At 45.6% G+C, this 19,337-nt stretch overlaps 1 protein-coding gene across 2 annotated transcripts in view; it reads right to left on the reverse strand.

The window, feature by feature from the left end:
- LOC142582433 (neural cell adhesion molecule 2-like) overlaps positions 1-19,337 on the reverse strand; it is a 305,285-nt gene that overhangs the window by 47,801 nt on the left and 238,147 nt on the right. For both annotated transcript variants that reach the window (XM_075692148.1, XM_075692147.1), the window contains one exon: positions 4,385-4,675. In XM_075692148.1, coding sequence (XP_075548263.1) covers positions 4,385-4,675 — 291 coding nt within the window. The remainder of the gene's footprint in view (positions 1-4,384; positions 4,676-19,337) is intronic.

Here is a 19,337-nt window from a genome sequence, read left to right on the forward strand (position 1 = left end):
CCAACGTGATTATCCGAGCTGCGGTACCACCACAAGATTGGGAACAGAATAGAGCACGCTTCGCGTCGATTCTTGGCGTCACCATAAAAAAAAAAAGGCCGTGATGAAGCCCGTGCCAGCGAAAGCTTGCACTACTGTTGGTCTGCACTGGCTACGGAGATGATTGAGGGATCAACGTCACTGGTCCATTATTCAATATTTCTGTCGCTGCTGCCATACTGGGCGCCGCCCGCAGTGCCAAAGTACTGTAGGCTGTAGCACCCAGAACGATCTTGTTTAAGAAGTTTTTCTTGAGTTAATAATATGACTTTGAGTCCTCTATTCTCGAATTGAAGTGCTTCCTCTATAAGTACTAATTAAAGGATTATTCAGGATATGGTTATAACTTATCTGCCATATTTTTCACGCTACCGAGTTCCTAGTAATCAAAAAGACACATAACGTCATAGAATATCGGGAAATATTATTACAAAATTAATCTTTTTTTTATAAAATTCCGTGTAGCTGACACAGACAGTGTACTTGTGACATGAAGTCACACAACAACAAAATGATAAAGAAACGGTTAGCTAGGACTAGGAGAAATATCTTTTATTGAACACCACGAAACTGATAAAGAACGAATACAAGGATTCAAGATTGATACATAGAACATTGTGTACATATTGCCGATGCACAAACCACGGTGGGACATCGAGCCTTTTGCACTAAAGTAATGACCGGTAAGGACACATTTCCTTCAGAAGTTCTTTTTCCGACACTTCGCTTCTGCAAACTCATTACAGTAGTAAAGATTACATATTTTTTACGTGTTCTTTTTCTATGGTCAGTATCGCCAAGTTTGATAGCATTTCATCACTCATCAGAGACGCATCATCATCATAACTCAGCGCAGAGACGTCTTGATCAGCTTTAACTTAGAAAAGTTCCTTTCACATGATGCAACTGACACGCAGGTCGTGAGGAACAAGCGAAAGATAACAGTAAGCAAGTAGTTCCATTTGGCGATAAATTCCAGGAACTCCAGGCACCGAGTCTGAAGACGATCCAGAGAATCCCATTCGCGACTTTTCACGGCCGCACTTATGCAATGTTGCTCTCAACAAACGCTTCGCCGTAAACGCGAGCGCCGGGCGCGCTCGTTGAACGCCCTCACGCTGCTGTCTTTGTTCGTTTTCGCTGCGCGTTCGGAACGGAAGAGGGACCGAAGAGCCTCAACGCCTTATAACGCCTGACTGTATGTTTAGCGACGCCTGCTCCCAACATGAACGCACAGCACGAGCGCACCCCACATGAAACGTTCCGCTAAGGCTAGTTCAGCGACCATTTTGCGAAGTAAATTTTTTTAGCCCGCACATTCGTGCAATTATTTCGTGGGGTATTGATAGAGCTGCAACCGACAATTCTGCGGCGCAACGCATTGAGTACATGAGCTCGGGCTACTGGATACCGGAGCATTCTTTGCCATTTGCGCCCAGTCGAGCCGGCGGAAAGAGGGGCGTCTTCAGACGTATATGACAACCCCCCCCCCCACCCCACTGGCCCCTTGCACCCGGGGCCCACGGCCCCCCGCGCCCTCCCCCCCTCTGTTGCTACACCACTGTTGCCGAGCCATTGTAGAATTGTCGGCCACTGCAGCGTAGATAAAGCTATGTGCTTAGGGTCATCAACAATAACAACGGGTGCCTATGCAACTCTCGAGAACGTATGCTGTGCGGCGACTTCAATCACCCGCTCTCCACATCATGCTTCTATATATTCATTCGAATTCCGCGGTTTGGCCAAAATCCTGCGTGTGTTCTCTGGACAATAACTTGCTACTTCGCCTGCCTCCCAGGCCCTCCCGTCCCGAAACAGCCTTATTATATCGTATGTGACTGAGCTCCGCATTCACTAATGTTATTCATTCCTAGTAGGAATGGCCAACAGCGCCGCGTGCGATCCTTTGGCGCTGAGTGATGTGTTTTGCGAGCTATGTTCCGCCGGTTGGCTGACAGACTACTCTCGGAGCTAGAGACCATGGGACCTAGTAGTAAGCACTCTTGCACGGACAAGGCCACGAAAGCACTTCGTGAGTGCAACTGAAATATGCCAATATTTATGGCTGTAGGCCAACATTCCTCTGCCTCTCTGCTAAAATGTGCCAGTCTATTTTTCGCTTTAAGTGAAGTATGAATTCTCCAAAACGCGCCCAAATTTCAGTTCTTGTAAGCTTAAGATGGCTGCCACTTTATTCATCTTCTGATCCTTCCTTTTTCTAATCGCTCTTTTCTCCTTTCCCCTCCTCAAGTTTAAAGCAGCCAAATGGGCACTTCCTTCGTTAATCCTCCTGCCCTTTCCCTTCTCTCTCTCTCTTGTATGAAAGAAAGAATGCTTAGCATTAAAAACAAACAGCTTTTCGCTTGGCAGCTAGATCTAGCAAGCGCGGCTAGATTTTGTTGCAATGAACAGTTTTTCGCTCGCTACCAAATATAGGACGACGTTAGTCAAGTGAAAATCAAGAATAACAGTGCACTAGGTATGAACTACCACAGTCTAAGTTAGTCCGGAGTGCTCAGCTATACTAGCGACCCCTTTCTTCAGTCGATAGCATTACTTTTGGGAAGTAAGGGCCAGAGAATCCAATTACGCTCAAGTTAAGGTTACCCGAGCTCAAGTTCAGACGAAAGTTTCTTTCCGTTCATAACTTGTGAAGCAGTGCATGCAATGGGGTCGTGTACATGAGCGCACCCTTTCCTCAACGCTAAATAATAATAATAAAAAAAGACCTGAGCTTCTAAGCCTCGCGTGAAGGCATATACATGTCAGTCGACGCAGAAAGATTTTTCTAAAGAAAAGGCTGTATAATTGCAGTTAGATCCGCTTTCATGCTAGGGCGCAATTACTCGGGACAGCAAGCGCCGCTGGGTAAAGCTCGTTGCGAACATTGCAGCCAGCGGAGGCTTGAGGGTACTTCCAGCAAGCGACCGTGTGAATCCATACCGGTAAGTCTCGCCAAATCATGTAGGCCTAGTCATTAAATTAGAATGGAAGCCCCGGTACAATATCAAGTGCAAGCTCCTTACAGCGCCCATGACGTCAGGGCGGAGCTTCTTGCGTTTTAAGGGGACTCATAGTCAAATAAAACATGCCTCCGCATTCTGCTACCATTTGAGATGGTCCTCCGTTTTGGTTTGGTCTGTTGGCTATAAAAAGGCCTCGTGCGCGGCGTCTCCTGCGCTGCCTCCTGCGTGGTGCAAGGTAAGTGGACACATAATAGAATGCAGATGCGGCAGCTTGTTCTCCACTCTAACATCACGTTATAAGATGCCTTACGAAGCGTGAGCCCCATTACGTTGGATATTTAAACTGCTACCACCATGTGAACAAGAACATTTTCCATCTCTAGTCAATAAGAGAAAGCAAAATGAAGGTAAGGTTCCTCGGAGGCCAGCTTGTCTGAGACGACCAGTGAGCTTCAAACATGTTACGTAGAGTGGTGCGGCCCTCTTTCTTTCAATACTTTCCACTTCACGGGCTGAACATGACAACTTTTGTATTGCAAATACGCCAGAAAAAAAAACGTACGGAGTTTCCAATTCAGACTCTTTCATTTTTAAACCCTGCGCTCAAGTGTAACATTACGCAATGCATCCTTTCTTTCTCTGTCATTTTCTTTTATGTTATTCAGCCTCCTTATCGAGAAATTTTCACCACTGATAACACCTTAGCCCGCCCACTGGGTGTGTCACGTAACTTAAGCTAAACTTAAAAAAACGCAAATGTCACGTAGCTCGACCGAACCAAGATAATGTTTATTTTTGCCATCGCTTGGAGATACTTATGTTATGTTTTTTTGCATTCATGAGTAGTCTTAATTAGCTAATCAACTTCTCAAATATTGTAATTAGATTAAAAGTGTAAATGAGAAAATTGTAGGCCAACATGGACAACACTCGATACAGATTTCTGATGCTCAATACGTGCTACATAAAAGTATTTTCCCAAGCATGACAGACGCTCGCGAACACACGCAAAATGCCTCGAGCTGCCAATCACGCGGCAATTTTTCGTGTGTTCGCGGGCTTCGTTCATGCTTGGAAGAACACTTTTATGTAGCCCGTCCCCACTAAGGCGTGTAGTCCCCACTAAGGCGTGCCTTATAATCACATCGGGGTTTTGGCACGTAAAACACCATTATTTATTTTTTTTTACTAAAAAATACCAAGGAGGGCCTACATTTTAGAAGGTCATGTATCTTTATCTACCTCTACTACGCGTTTCCTTTACGTACACGTGCGTACTTGAGCTGCACCTTCTGGAGTAATTAGACACCAACCAGCCGCGAGAAACTCATTCCGGAAACACGTGCTGACGACTTCGGGGCCAACTAGCTCCCACTCACAGTGCACGTCCAGGACCCAGTAGTCGAAGAGCTCGCTGTCGGGCAGGTGCGGGTTGAAGCCGCGGCAGGCGAGCCTCTTGCCATTCATGTCGGCGTGCGCTTCGAGGTGAAGCACGCTCGTCGTGCGAGTGGCATCCGTGGCCAGCGTGGAGCCGTTCAGCGGGGCGTCGTCCAGGAACCACTGTATGGCAGCCTTGGGCTGGGCGCCGCGAGCCTGGCATTCCACGTCAATCACCTGGCCATCCAGCAGCACGGGCTGCGCCGTCACGATGTCCACCTCCAGAGGACGCACTGCGCCAGTACAAAAAATTACGCTTCTTTCATTAGAACGTTGCAGAACCAGTCGAAAGGTGTGATAAACTATTCAACGCAGAAGCTTGAGCTAGTTGGCGATAGCGGAACTCGGACATCATAACAAGCGCTACGGAACGCGAACAAAACGAAGAGACATATAGACAGGACGGGCGCTAGACATCAACTGAATCTTTTGGGACAAAAAACAGCAACATAAATACTTGCCTAGAGACCTATAAAAAAAAAAGAGAAACAGAAGGCGCAGTTGTCATTTTAAAGAATTGCGATGGCGCTTAAGATTCGCTTTTCTTTCTTTTGCATGCAAGGCCAGTGAAGGTACGCTCACACATTTATACTACTAAATTTGTTAGCACGTCAATTTACAAAGCTTTTCATTCGTAAGTGCTCTTTGACTTTCGCCGGGCACCGACACTAATGATGTGTCCTGCATCAAGATTAGCTGAAATTATCGCTTACGAACAAATCTACCGTGTTTTTTTTTAATATGGGCCCTGCCTCTTTAGGCACAATAATTTTGAACCAAATATACACATATCAATCGTCAAGCCGTTACAGCTTTGTACACTCTAATTAACATAAGCTTGTCCTGAGAATGCTGGCAACGTCGACAGCTTTTGCGACAATCTACTTGGTTGGTAGCTTAACAGTGTGTTTTGTTTCTGTTTATTTCTCCCGGTAGGAGTATTCGATTAGTTTGAACGGAGCCATGCCCGAGTGTTATTTCAAAGCTTCTGTCCTCTGAAGTACCGGAACCCAGCCAGCTGTGTGTCAAGCACAGAACCCGTACGCGTCTTTTCCTCCGAGGCAAATATTTTCCCTCTTCAAATGTTTGCCCAAGAGCGAGTTGTATGACATTTGATAATGACGTGGCCTAAATCAAAGCTCTTCCCTTTCGTAATAAGCTACTCGTCGCCATTGACGCCTTGGCCAATAGCATGTCCAGCTCCAATATTGGTTTAAATTTGACCTTGCGAACAACCTTAACGTAAAAGCTCTTTGCGAATACTGCCCAACTCTGCAGCACGGGTTCATGGAAAGCTCTGCGGCCAGTATTTTCATGGCGTCAGCGTTGTTGGCCTGCGGAAAATGGTGGAAGACTATGTTAAACTATCAAGCTAAACAAACTATCGAAGTGATGTAAAGTATAGATGTAGTACGCAATAAGTAAGGAGGCTACCAGGTGATCTTCCACTAAAGAAAGCGAGCCTTGTGTGTCCTTTAAAAACTTTGTAGCTAGTCAACAAATATCTATTACGTGCAGTGTTCATCGGATTACACAGTGCGCAATTGCTGATAAGAGCCAGCATAACACTGCTAATTTACTCGGCGACTATTCCTCTCCTTGTCTGCATACCGTATTGCTGCGTGCATTTCATTTCGCTGGTCGGAAAGGCGACATGTCCTGGAGCGGACAAGTTCGAACAATTTACTGCATAGCTCAGTAGGTCACTCACGTTAGTATCGAAATACATTTTGCTGTACAATATCGCAAGCATGTATTTATTATGTCAAAGGCAGGCTTTCGAAATGACGAAAGAATAACATACAAGTAAACAGTTTCAATACTCATACAAAGCAACGCAGCTGAGATTGAGACAACGGCGAACGTCAACTATAACAAGCGTGGATTATTATGTGTGAATAAACGCATGGTCAAACATACTTCTGCAAACCAACTTTACAGTGGTGGGAAAAACTAGGCAGACGAGGGTAGGTCGGGGAGAAGAAAATTATCGACATTGCGCTGTGTGTGAGCGAGCGCGCTGATCGTGGTAAATGATGTCTGTGAATGATTGTGGTGAAACGTTTCCGACGATGGACCCACACAACAAGAGCCTAGTTAGTTTTATCACCCTCTGAGTATCAAATACGCCACAAAGTACAAATTCCACTTTCCATTCGACGCGAACCAATACTTTCCAACTCGTCACGGGCCAGAAGAAGCAAAAACCACTGTATTCTAGACAACTAAGGAATGTCGCAAGGGAAGACCATAAGCATCAAATACGTCGGCTGCTCAAGCACAGAACCACCAGATAGACACTAGAGCCACATCTGTACAAATACAAACACGCAAACACAGCCACTGGCTCGGTCACGGTACAGAACATCCAGACACGTTCAACCAGGCCATGTCGTTCTTATTTTCTTTCTCTTGTTCTACTCTTACTAGTAAGGGTAGTGTACAGGAAGCGCACTCGGCATGTTTACCCCCTTTTCCTGCTCCGGCGTCCATCCTAGATCAAACAGTAGGGGATACTCGCTCGCTCGCTCGGCAAAAGGAATATATATATATATATATATATATATATATATATATATATATATATATATATATATATATATATATATATATATATATATATTGTAAATGAAACCAGGAGAGCTCAGATCTCACGGTCGCGGTGCAACCACTGTAGAAGCAGAATGTCCTTCTGGCATAGTAGCAGCTAAATCCCACGTTTTGCTTTTGTTTTCCACGTGCGTGTGTCTTCGCGTAATCAGGCTTGCTCTGTCGCAAAAACTAAGCGCAGGCCAACGGTGAATGAATGCGCAAATTATGCAGCTGGAGTTGAGTAGAGCGTGTTTAGTCGGCAAAGAAGCGACCACGCAGAAGCACGAGTGTACATGTCGCTGCGTGCGTGCGCGCATCTGTATACGTGTATTCTGCTTGTGTTTATGTGCCCGTGCTCCTACACGTCTGGGCATGAATGCATGCGGGCACAGGCGGGAAATAAATAGCCTCGAGTAAGCGCGGGTTCTGGCGACCGTTTCCTCTAGTATTCGGCCTTTCCACGAAAAAAAAAAAAGGAAAGAAAAGAAAAAGAAGAGAGAGAAAGAGAGAATCTGTGATCAGGCTGCTATTCGGGGCATATTGTCTCACTACGTTTCACGCCCGGTTGTACCGCCTGTTTTCTCTTCCCATTCCTACTAAGCGCACGGAGAGCATCGGTAGTCTGTAAAAGACAAGGAAAAAAAAAAGCGCTCCATTTTTTTCTTTCTTTTTTTTTTATCAGGAATGAAACTGAACTGAGTCCATGCAGGGGCGCGATGCGCGGCTGTAGCAGTGCGAGCACAAAAAGTATCGAGAATAACGACGGGAGCGGCGAACGTGAAATCGGGGTAAATAGAAAAAAAAAAGAGAAGGGGGGGGGGGGAGTTTCCCAAAGAAATCCCGATCGAAGAGGCAGTGTAGAACAGGATGAAGAAGGCTTCTCTGCCAACTAACAACGTCTCTTTCCTCCTCTCCGCGCCGAGCGACGGTCTACGCGTGGCGCTGGGATCGCAAGATCACCTGCACTCGACATTTCCAACGGCCGTGCGTCTGACTTTTCAAAAAGGCGCGCTCGCGCTTACGTGTGGCCATAAAAGACAGCGACGGCGGCACGCCGCCCACCGGAATGAGAAGGCATTGACGGTTGCGGCGGAGTTTCTCCTACTCTCCTTCCTCTCTTTGTATTCTCTCTTTTCCTTTGTACCATTCGCATGCGTCATATTTTCAAGCATCCTAAGCTTTGTCACTGCACCTTTTATTTTCCTGAAGCCAGAAATAATGCTGCCGGGATAACGACGAAGAGAAAAGAAGCCGCGCGCATATGGGACAGCTTTGAAACCACAACAGCAAGAACCAGAACAGAACGCTAGACAAGAGCTTTGTATATGAGCGCACACGCACACAAAAGAAACGGAAAAGCAAAATACCGCATCCGCCTCCGTTGAGGCGTCAGCCTGGAAGTCCAGGCGTGTAACACCACCAACTCTCTATTGTGTTGCGCGTGCAGGCTTTATTTTGTTTTTGCTTCTTTCGGTATATTACGTTTTTATTTTATTTCTCAGTCCCACTAGCACGTTATTAGCGAATACGAGTACGAACAGGAGGTGGACCTCTTAGGAAGCGAAAGGATGTTCGCAATGGTGAATACTCACGCGATGCTCTTTCAAGCCACACTGCTGCCGGTCGATTTGCGCCAAGCAGGAAGCCGCGGCAAGAGGCTCTTGCTTTACAGTGACGAAAGGAGAGAGAGACATTGCAAGAACGATGCACGATGTTGAGGGAAAGTAGGATACATTTCTTTCTTTTTTTTCAGTGCCACGCGCAGTGTTTTGCGTGCACACCGCTTCGTGTGCCGGTGCGTGCTGTTCCACCATGTAGCACAAAAAATACAGTCCAGCTTCGCGAAGCCCGTGGCTTCGTCTTCAAATTCACTTCTGACTCTTTTACACGTCGAGAGACAATGAATAACAAAAAAAAAAGTGCGTGTGAGTGGGGGACGGGGGAAGGGGGACGGGGATGGCAAGAAGGTTTTGATCTAGACGAAGCTGGGGAAAGTCGCAAAGAACGGGACGGAGGGTGGCTCTGTAAAGCTCAGTGTATTGCGTGAAACAATGTGCGCGCAAGAAACAAAAGGAAGACGGTTCAGCGGCGATGAAACAAGACTCGGAGAAGGACGCGCATAAAGTGAAGCAGCAGAAGCGAGTGAGAGGGAGAAAATAAAGTAGTAATAAACGGACGCCAAGCTATTATCAATGAAAGGAAACGCTCGGAAGAGAGCCCGAGAAGAGTAGGGCGATACTTCCTTTTGTTTCCGATGGTATTATAAAGCAAAATGCAGGAAGGAAAAAAAAAACAGCCTCCAGTTTGGAAGCGGAACGAACCATCAGTATATTTTTACGATGCTCAGACAAAGAAGGCGAGCGATGGCTGACAAATAAAGTGAGAAATAGGAAACCAAAAAGATACAGATAGAGGAAAGTATTTTCACGAGACTGAAAGAACCGCGGCACTGCGAACTGGCCGGAAAAGCAAGGTAGAATGTTATCGCAAGACCGCAGGCGGAGCCATATTTCGGTGGACTTCTAAAGGCATGGTCGTTGACTTCGCTTGCGCGTCTGTTCCTTGTGCCGCGCCCTTCAGTTACAGCGTCGAGCGTGTGTCTGGCACGCTCTTCGAAAACGGGCCAGCAAGTTCCCTTCGGTCTCGCGGCACAAACGGAGCGAAACGTGACGTGGTCAGGTGGGAATTTGAAAGAAGCGAGAGAACAGAGTACGGCGCGTGCTTGTGTTTTTGTTATTGTGAATGAATGGGGGGACTGAAAAGGCAGCAAGCGTTACCGTTTTGCGAATGCCGTCGTTCAACGGCACGTGCGGGATGGTGACTTTTTTCTCTCCGCACTGCAGCTTGCTCCGCTTAGAAGTTCACTCACGCATGCGGCTGAAGTGGTACGCCGACGAGGAGTAAGACAAGATGCCAGTAAGTGCTCAAGTTCACTGACTTGCGGCACATGTAAAATTCGGAGAAACGCAGAAAAGAAAAAGAAAGAAGAAAGACTATACGTCTCTTGACTACAACTATGGCCATAAAGAAAGAGAGATCAAGGATATTGTTGGGATTACGACAGCTGCACAACTCCCTTCATATCGATGTCGAGACGATGCGGCATGTCGATGCGGAGACGATGCGGGAATTTTACCGACTTCGGAATCTCGGCTAGAGTCAAGCAACTACGACACTGTTTGCGCGACCATATAACATTCTGTGCAAAACAAGTGACAACGGTGGCTAGTACCAGCACAAAAGCGTTGACAGCAAGATTGACAGACTTGTCGATCATAGGCATCCGAAAAAGGAATGCCTTCTCTAACGGCAATCTTCCGCGCGGTTAGCACCTCGACTAGTCATTCAGTCATTCTTGAATTGCGACAGCGTTGGTTGACGCATGCATTGAGAAAATGGCATGAAGGTAGATAGTAATGTGCTTCCTTTCGCAAGTTCGAGTACCTTAAACATTATACGCACGTTCAAAATGACCTAAGGACGTCTCGGTTACTCGTTTCATCAGTGGTCCAGCCCGTCTTCATCAAATACAACGACAGCTCATGCTCCTATAGAAAGAGAGATGCCTTCCACCTTTCTGTCTACGTGCTTTATTGAGAGAGAGGAGGAGAGAGAGCGAATAATAATAATATTTGGGGTTTTACGTGCCAAAACCACTTTCTGATTATGAGGCACGCCGTATTGGAGGACTCCGGAAATTTTGACCACCTGGGGTTCTTTAACGTGCACCTAAATCTAAGCACACGGGTGTTTTCGCATTTCGCCCCCATCGAAATGCGGCCGCCGTGGCCGGGATTCGATCCCGCGACCTCGTGCTCAGCAGCCCAACACGAGAGAGAGCGAAAGCAAGGAGAGGAAATGATGATGTAGCACAACGGCACAAGCACAATTACAGAAACAGAGACATACTTTACACGCGATACTACTTTATTTGAAAGGCAGCGAGGGATGCCTATATATACAGGGTGTTTCAGCAAAGACTTTCAAACATTGTGAAAAATTGCCTGTGGCAGATTGCACAATTCTAGTTCAGGAGCTGGTCTACTCGCAGAGGCGGACAATCATTTCACAAAAAGCGGAAATGCATAATCGACTAAATAACAAACATTCACTAATTAAGTTCTAACTAACGACCTTATGACACACGTTGCAATTTACGAATTCTAGCTGGTGAGACTGCAAGGCACATCCACTTGAAAAGAGTTGTGTGGATGACACCATTTACAAGACATGCGCCCTCAAACGTGCGCTAAACATGCATTGTCGCTCCACTTACTTTCTTAAAACGCCCTTTTATGCATTGAAGCACAGAAATACCTGGAACGCCGATGCATTTCTTCGCAAAGTTCGGGATTTATTATATCGAAAGTAGTGTCATCCTATGAATTTGTTCCAAGCGGATCCACCTTGCGAATTCCCCGGCTGAAAATTGTAAATTTAAATATGTGCAATATAGCAATTAGGTAAACCTTAATTAGTGATTTTTCTTAATTACTCATGCATTTCATTTTTTTACAAGTATTGTCCGCCTCTTTGAGTAGACCAGCTCATGCTATCTAGACAGACTATGCTATCTGCCACCGGCAATTAAAAAAAAAATGAAAGTGTTCGCTGAAACACTCGGTAGTTTTTCCGATGCAGATGTGCAACAGCCACATCGGACAGAATGCACAGTGCCGTTTACAGCAACCAGCAACGTCATTTGAAAGTCGTTGCGCTACATTATGCCTTTAAACAGGTGACAGCTATAACCGAAAGACACACTCGGCTGAAGGAGAGGAAATGCACAGAGGTCAACCAGGCCAACTTGCGTTTTGCTACACTATACACTGGGGGCAAATTTCAACAAATGATTAAGGACCTTCACAGATAATGTGTAAGAGTGGGGTTGAAGATTAACGAGCAGAAAAGAAAGATTATGTTCAATAGCCTAACAAGGGAACAAGAATTAAGGATCTCCAGTCAGCCTTTAGAGTCTGCACAGAAGTACGTTTATCTAGGTCAGTTACTTACAGGGTACCCAGACCATGAGAAGGAAACCTACACAAGAATAAAAATGGGTTGGAGTGCACGCCGCAGGCATTACTAAATCCTGACTGGGAGCTTACCACTGTCGCTGAAAAGAAAAGTCTAGAATCATTGCATTCTACCGGTGCTAACCAGTAGGGCAGAAACTTAGAGTTTAACAAAGAAGCTCTACAACAGGTTAAGAAAGCGCAAAGAGTGATGAAACCAAAAATTTTAGGCGTAACGTTAAGAGACAGGGGGAGAGCGCTGCGGATCAGAGAGCAAATGGGGATAGCCTATATTCTAACCGTCATAAAAAAATTGAGCTGGGCAGGCCATGTAATCCATAGGGTAGATCCAGTGGATCATTATAGTCACAGAATGGGTGCCAAAAGAAGGGAAACGCAGTCGAGGACCACAGAAAATTTAGTGAGGTCATGAAATTAGGAAATTTTCAGGCGCAAGTTGGAATCAGCTAGCGCAAGACAAGGGTAATTGGAGATCGCAGCGAGAGGCCTTCGTCTTGAAGTGGACATAAAGTTAAGCTGCTGCTGATGATGATGCTGGAGGCTAATTCAATATGGAGTAGGAAGATGAAAACAGTGAGTGAGCTTCGCCAGCAGAGATTTATTGTGCTAGAAATCTTCGCAATAGCGGGTTTCAGGCACAGGTGTCGTCGGGCATATTAGTCAAGGCGACGGGCCGATGTAGGAGCCCTCACACACACACACACACGCACACAAAAAAGAAAAGCTTTGTGGATCCGACCACAGAAGCAAAGTCTCGCGATTGTTTTGCGTGACTTCTTTTTATTTTATCCAATGTGTCGCTTAGCAGCACAGAAAGTGGCAACCTACGCGTCTTGCGTTTCTATTGTGTCTTATTTGCTTCGGTGCAGAGTTACTCCCAATAGGGCATAACTTTGAAAAAAAATGTTTCGATTATTTTTTTTCTCCTGACTTTATTAAAGCCGCAGTGCAAAACGTAGGCAGCACTTTTATGCCCATTGTTTTGGTTATACATCTAAACATTCGTTATTTGTGTGTACTCTTCTGACGGCACTCAGCCTCTATGGCAATGATCGCGAGAGTACCCGCGAGCCAATCGAAGGCATTGGCCTGACGGCACATGATAGCTTAAAATAAAGGCCAGCAGGCCGCTATCCTCAATCTGCTTCAGAGGAAAACACCGCCGAGCTATTCCTGAAAGCCCAGCCACCAAAACCGCATCTTCTTGACTGATTTATTAATTTATTTAAGGATATGGTAAATGTTGGCAACGTTCTGACGATACTGCTCATAGCCCCGGAAGAACCGCCGCCTTCGAAAGTTGGTCTCTATGCGTCGTCGGGACCACTGAAGTGCCGCAGCGCCCCCTAGCTCCTCATGTCTACTTCATTCTGACCGCTCTCTCACTAATTTTAGCGTAACACATTGTAAATTTGGCTTCCTCGTTCCTACGTAATTATCAAACTGTATAATGCACTAACTCTAGTACCATATTCAACGTTGTAGAATATGCCATGCCTACGCACCTACCTATCGCCTAGCCATTGTAGTGCAAAGAAACAGACACTGCGCAAATACAGACAAAGGTGAGAAAAGATAGGCGCAGATTAGCGCAAGTTTTCGACTATTTCTGTTTCACTCAGAGGCAGTCGAAAGTTAAATGAAAGTTCGCTGTAGTGCACGTCTCTCCTTTCTATATTCTTCAACTGCACTGCACAGCATTTTTCTATAAGCATAATGAATCCATTAACCCAGCAACAAGTTGTATTGTCTAGTGTGGACTGAGCTGCAAGAATAGATTTCCGTCATCCTAAAGAAATGACAAACAGGCTTTCTTTCTGTTGACTTGACTCCGTCTATTCACTGTGTTTGGTGCCGTCTACGCTGAGTAACAAGCGCTAACCCGCTTTGTTGTATAGCTATGGCGACCATGTGCGATACAATGGGCTCGTGAGAGTGTCGAAACTTGCGAACTACGACCGTGCTCTCGAATGTGTGTTTGCTGAAAAATGTGGCGCAATATTTAGGAAAGAAAGTTGGGGATTCAAAGTGCTATTGTGAGGAAAGGAAATTAATGGGATAGAAACAAGCATTACACCAGTATGACATCTGAACATTTCATGCCGGTAGCCTATTTCTATAGCTATTTATTGTATTTACCGATGCTGCAAGCAATGAAACAACCTTTTAAAGTACTGTGAGCGCTCAAAGTACTGTGAGCTAGTTTTTCTAGCAGTCCGCTTTAAAAGTTTTGTCGCAAAAGGGCAATTCGTGCTATTTTAGCCTCCAGATATGAAAGATGGCACGCAATATCGAAGTCACGGTTAACGCTGAGCCGTTGTGCTGACGCCAACTATGTGCCCGTCGTGGAAATGCTAAAAGCTACTAGCAGGCTACGGGGCTATGCACAAGATAATGACAGAAAAAAAAGGCGATCTTGCGGTGTTCTTTATGTTCGTTTATAAAAAAATAAGTCAGAAGTGTGAAAGGAAGCTAAGCTAGCGGAACACATCATATGAGACGTTGTAGGCGATATCTCATGTCATGCCTTGATTGCGCAAGAGAACAGGATCAAGGTCAAAGCGAGAGTGCATAACGCACGACATCTGGGTGACGAAAGATGCCTGGAAGGAGCTGTGCAGGCCATTCACTGAGTTAAATTACTTGTACGAAAGAACGGCTATCGCCGCGTGCTTCGCAAAATTCAAGTGCCCGTCTGTAGCACACGTGTATGAAAAATGTGCTGGTTTCGGGAGTTTAAAAGGCCGATAAGAAAAACAGAAAAAGAGAAATGATTTTACTGAGAAAAGAGAACGTATGCCTTCCTTCAATGCGGAGGATCACAAAGAGTGCCGACGTTATAGGCGCCATGACTCCCGTTTAGCGTACAAGCTTTCTCGTCAGCGTGTTCTATTTGTCGGCGTCTTGGTATCGCGCACGAGTGCGGAGCGATGAAAGAGGCAAATCGTGAGCGTCTGCACGCTTGACGTCCTCGCGGTGACTTTTTTGTATGCGAGCTATATCGCGTGCGATCATTTTTCAAATGACAGGAGCGAGCGATTCGGGGCGGTTTGTCTTGGAACCAAGCAGGCCACGCTTCATTTGACTGCACGCCGTTGACGTACGCAGCTGCGGTTTTCTTATGGTTTTGTATTTTCCGCGGCATACAAAGGCATTCAGAACCGCGATTGGAAACAGCCGCGCTGTGTCTATATTGTTTAGTGCTTTATTTACTGGCCCGCATCAAAAGATTCCTGCTCGTTATTACTCAGAAAGGGTAAACTCAGAGACAATTGCTTCGAAGGATTGGGTGAAGACATTTTACTGCATGAGATTTTTTAACGGCATAAAAATACAAGGTGCATAATATAATATTAGTATCTATTGTACGTTCTCTTACCTTCATAATGTGGCATCGTTTTCATCATCATCATCATCACCATCATTTCCAGAATCGCACCAGTTTGGAGAGAAGAAAGAGGGAGAGAGAGAGAGGGGGGCAAGGAAAGGAAAGGCAGGGGGGTGAACCAAACGAGCTACCAGTTTCCTACCCTACACTAGGGGTAAGGGAAATGGTGAATACAAACAGGAAAAGACGGAGAGAGTGAGTACTGAGTGCACGTGGGTTGATCCATAGGGACACTATAAGCAGTCTCTTAAACCGGTCCACTTCAAGTAGTGCACTAGTGGACAAATCGCTTTTTGTGCCAGTGATGCGTGTGGCCACAGGGCGAGTATCTTTGACTCGGGGAATGGTCTCAAGTCCAGTTGGTTTAGAGAGAGACCCTGTACGTCGTAGCGAGGGCAGGTACACAGTAGGTGCTCGATGGTTTCCTCGCATCTACAGGAGTCGCACATCGGGCTCTCGGTCATTCCCATATGATAGGAGTAAGCGTTCGTGAACGCCCCTTCCAGCAACAAGCGGCACAGCAAGGTGGTTTCGCCCCGGGTAAGGCTATATGGCAGTTGTAGCCATAGGAAGGGGTCTAGTTTGTGCAATCGGCAATTGAAGGCACTTGAACTCCAGAAAGCTTGTGACTTTTTGCGTGCTAGTAGGCAAAGTTCTCTGGCACCCTGACAGTGTCCATCCTCGCCAAAGATATTGAAAGTGTCTTGGTGTCTTCGTGAACAGACCGCGCAGCGTTGTTAGCAAAGTCGCAGCCTACGATGCTGCAGTGAGCAGGAATACACTGAAAAATTATGTTGTGCCCTGTTTTCAGAGCATGATGGTGTACTTACTTCCCTGATGTCGAATATCGTCTGCTCCTAAGTTCTGCACTGTGAAGCGCTGCCTTAGAGTCATAAAATATGGCCCATTTCTGTGCCGCCCCTTCGGTAACATAGGTCATAGGTTTCGATATATGCATGCGCCATTAGACTCGCACTGAGAATGCACTATTGCTGCACTTAATTTTTTGACAAAACGCTGTTTTATGCATTGAAGCATTAAAGTAACTGGAAAGCCCATGTATCTTGTCCCAACCTTAGGAAATAATATTTAAATGCTGGTGTAATCCTAGTAATTCGTTTCGAGAGGATACGTTTTGCAAGCTCACCGGCTACAATTAATAAATTGCAATATGTGCAGTAAAGTAGTTGATTAGGAAGTTAATTAGTGAATTTTTGCTAAACACTCGAATATGTATTTCGAGTTCTTTAGCTAGTAATGTCCGCCTCTTCGAATGATACAGTTCAAGGACAAGAATTATGCTATCAGCCACAGGCGAATTTCTAAAGTTCTGTAAAACTTAAAAATGACGACTATGCAGAACGTGTTGGTACCATGATTAAACTGCGTCTGCTCCCTTATTTTAGTAGCAAATGAAGAAAAAGCTCGCAAAGGTACAGATAAAATGGCATACGATGCCCTCATTGATGTCCAATTCACTCTGTGCGTCCGTACTTTGCTAATCTCTGTTATCTGACTGCAACCATACTCAATGACATTCGAACTGCCAAACTACCATATATTCAATATGACATCCTCAAGTTGGCTTTTGATGTAAACTTTCAGCGGAATGAAAATTGAGATCTATTAACGGACTCGGAATTGCGCCAGTTTAAGCATATTACTTGAAGTTCAAGCTAAGGAACGCAAAACATCAGTACGAAGCCAGGAGACTAAGGCGTACCCTAAGCGAGCCTCACGCTCAGAATACAGACGCACTATATCGCGTGAGAGCTGTGCAAATGCTGCAAGCCGGGCCAAGTGGGCTTCAGAACGTTCTTGGAACCTTGTTCACCAGAAACGTGAGTGCGTTCGGCACTTGGAAAATGAGTGTTAGGAGGAGGAGGAGGAGGAGGAGGAGGAGGAACGGATCGAACACTCTGGCGTCACCCTCAACTCAACCAGAGTGGCCACCAAAAGCACGGCGTGCACTTTAAAGGACCTTGATTTCCCATGGAGCCTGTCAGGAGCAAAAAGGGCAGGGTACTTTAGTTAGGACTGCGGAAAGCTAACCTCGGTCACGGGGTACATTTGTACCAGAAGTGCTTCAGTGTGTCTGGGCGTCATCTTTTCCTCTCTCTTTCTCGTGTGCGTATCACACATCTGAGCTAATTAAGCCACCTTGCGATTCAGTGGGTGAGACGTCATGTCAGTCTTGTTACGTGCTTTTTTTTTATTTCGGGAAAGGAGATGCGGGCAGGAATTTCCAAGCTCAACTTCCAGTATATGGCAGCTTTATCCGTAATGTTTGCCCTTCAGCACTGCAAATGAGATATGATTTCCTCCATAGACTTAGCCGGCATGTGACAGATATATGGTTGGCTTAATTAGGCAAACGATGAATAAGCACTTATATTTCTGGAAGCTATACTTCACGTGTGAGTGGACACGGCCTATCAAAGCCAAACCACGTGCAGCAGATGTTAGATTTAGAAATATAAGCATCCTGGCGTTGCGAATAATTTAAATAAATTAAAGATAACTAATAATATTACCAATAGTACAGTCAATATAAACAAACACTCGGCACAGAATTCCGAAGTCCAGCCGTATACTTAGATTTAGGTGCACGTTAAAGAACCCCAGGTGGTCGAAATTTCCGGAGTCCTCCACTCCGGCGTGCCTCATAATCAGAAAGTGGTTTTGGCACGTGAAACCCCATAATTTAATTCCGAAGTAACGCCATCTAACGAGCCCAATCAGGGAAAGGAACGTCCGAATTAACGTTCCTAATTTAAAATACTGGCTCATTTCCTAACAAAAGTGTATACTTAAAAAAATGTGAGTTAGTAACTAATGCTCCAACTCACGGGCCTGATTGTAGCATTTGTCCCTTTTGCAAATAATGAGCGGTACATTCTGTTGTTGAAAGCCTTCTTCGTGTGGGCGCCCACCCGCTATCAACGATGCGGAAGGAAGCCTTAATGAAATGCGTCCGCCTTCTGCATGGCGCGCGCACTGCTTCCAGATGGCAGATTGATGATTCCAGCGATAAACGCGAACGCTCGGCAGTTAGTCACTCATGCTCGAGAGAATACGTGATGGTTAGTGCCATTAACAGCGTCGATCGTCGTAAAGAAACATGAAATAAAACCGGACGCATAGCACTGCGAGCTGATCGCTTCTGCCATAACTCCACGCGCACCAACGCAACGCAGGCACTTTGCTCGGCCTGGCGAGCACCGAGCAGACTCTGCCGAGTCCTGAGCTCGTGCCTGTGGAAAACCTGAAGTGCTGAGGCACTCAATAACAGCCCATTCGTTTGCGCTTTCACTGTTTTGAGAATATGTTTTCGTCCGTAATTTATCTAACACCACTACGTGACGTTTCAGTTCCAGGTTGTGAGCACTCTTGAGCGACAAAGTCAGGGAGTCAAATGGCACGTTCTCGATTACGTGAGTGGAGGAGGTGGCCGTACACCGTGGGAGACACCGAAATGACCCCAACCCATATGGCTGTGCTACAATTAAACATGTCGCCTTAACCTTCGCCGCTGTGCTGCGGCAAGTGTGTGGGGAGAATGTTAAGGTTAGGGGGGATTTGGAAGTAAATGTTGAAGAATGTCGCCTAATTAAGGGCTGAATGAAAACTGCTGAGCACTCGTTTTTTGCCTGCTTAAGAAGCATTATATAAAACGCTGACAAAGTTTCCCCGCTGCCGTGAGAAGACCAATTATGGCAACAATTTAATATATGAAAAAAATATATTTAGAGACTATGCTATGGCTGACGCGCACCTAAATTTTAAAGTATGTAGGTTAATTATGTGTTTTACAAATAATTACCTAATACATCGCTTTCTCCCTAATTTCATGCGAATACGAGGCACACAATTCATTTT

The sequence above is a fragment of the Dermacentor variabilis genome, chromosome 5, assembly GCF_050947875.1.
Source record: "Dermacentor variabilis isolate Ectoservices chromosome 5, ASM5094787v1, whole genome shotgun sequence".
Lineage (NCBI taxonomy): Eukaryota > Metazoa > Arthropoda > Arachnida > Ixodida > Ixodidae > Dermacentor > Dermacentor variabilis.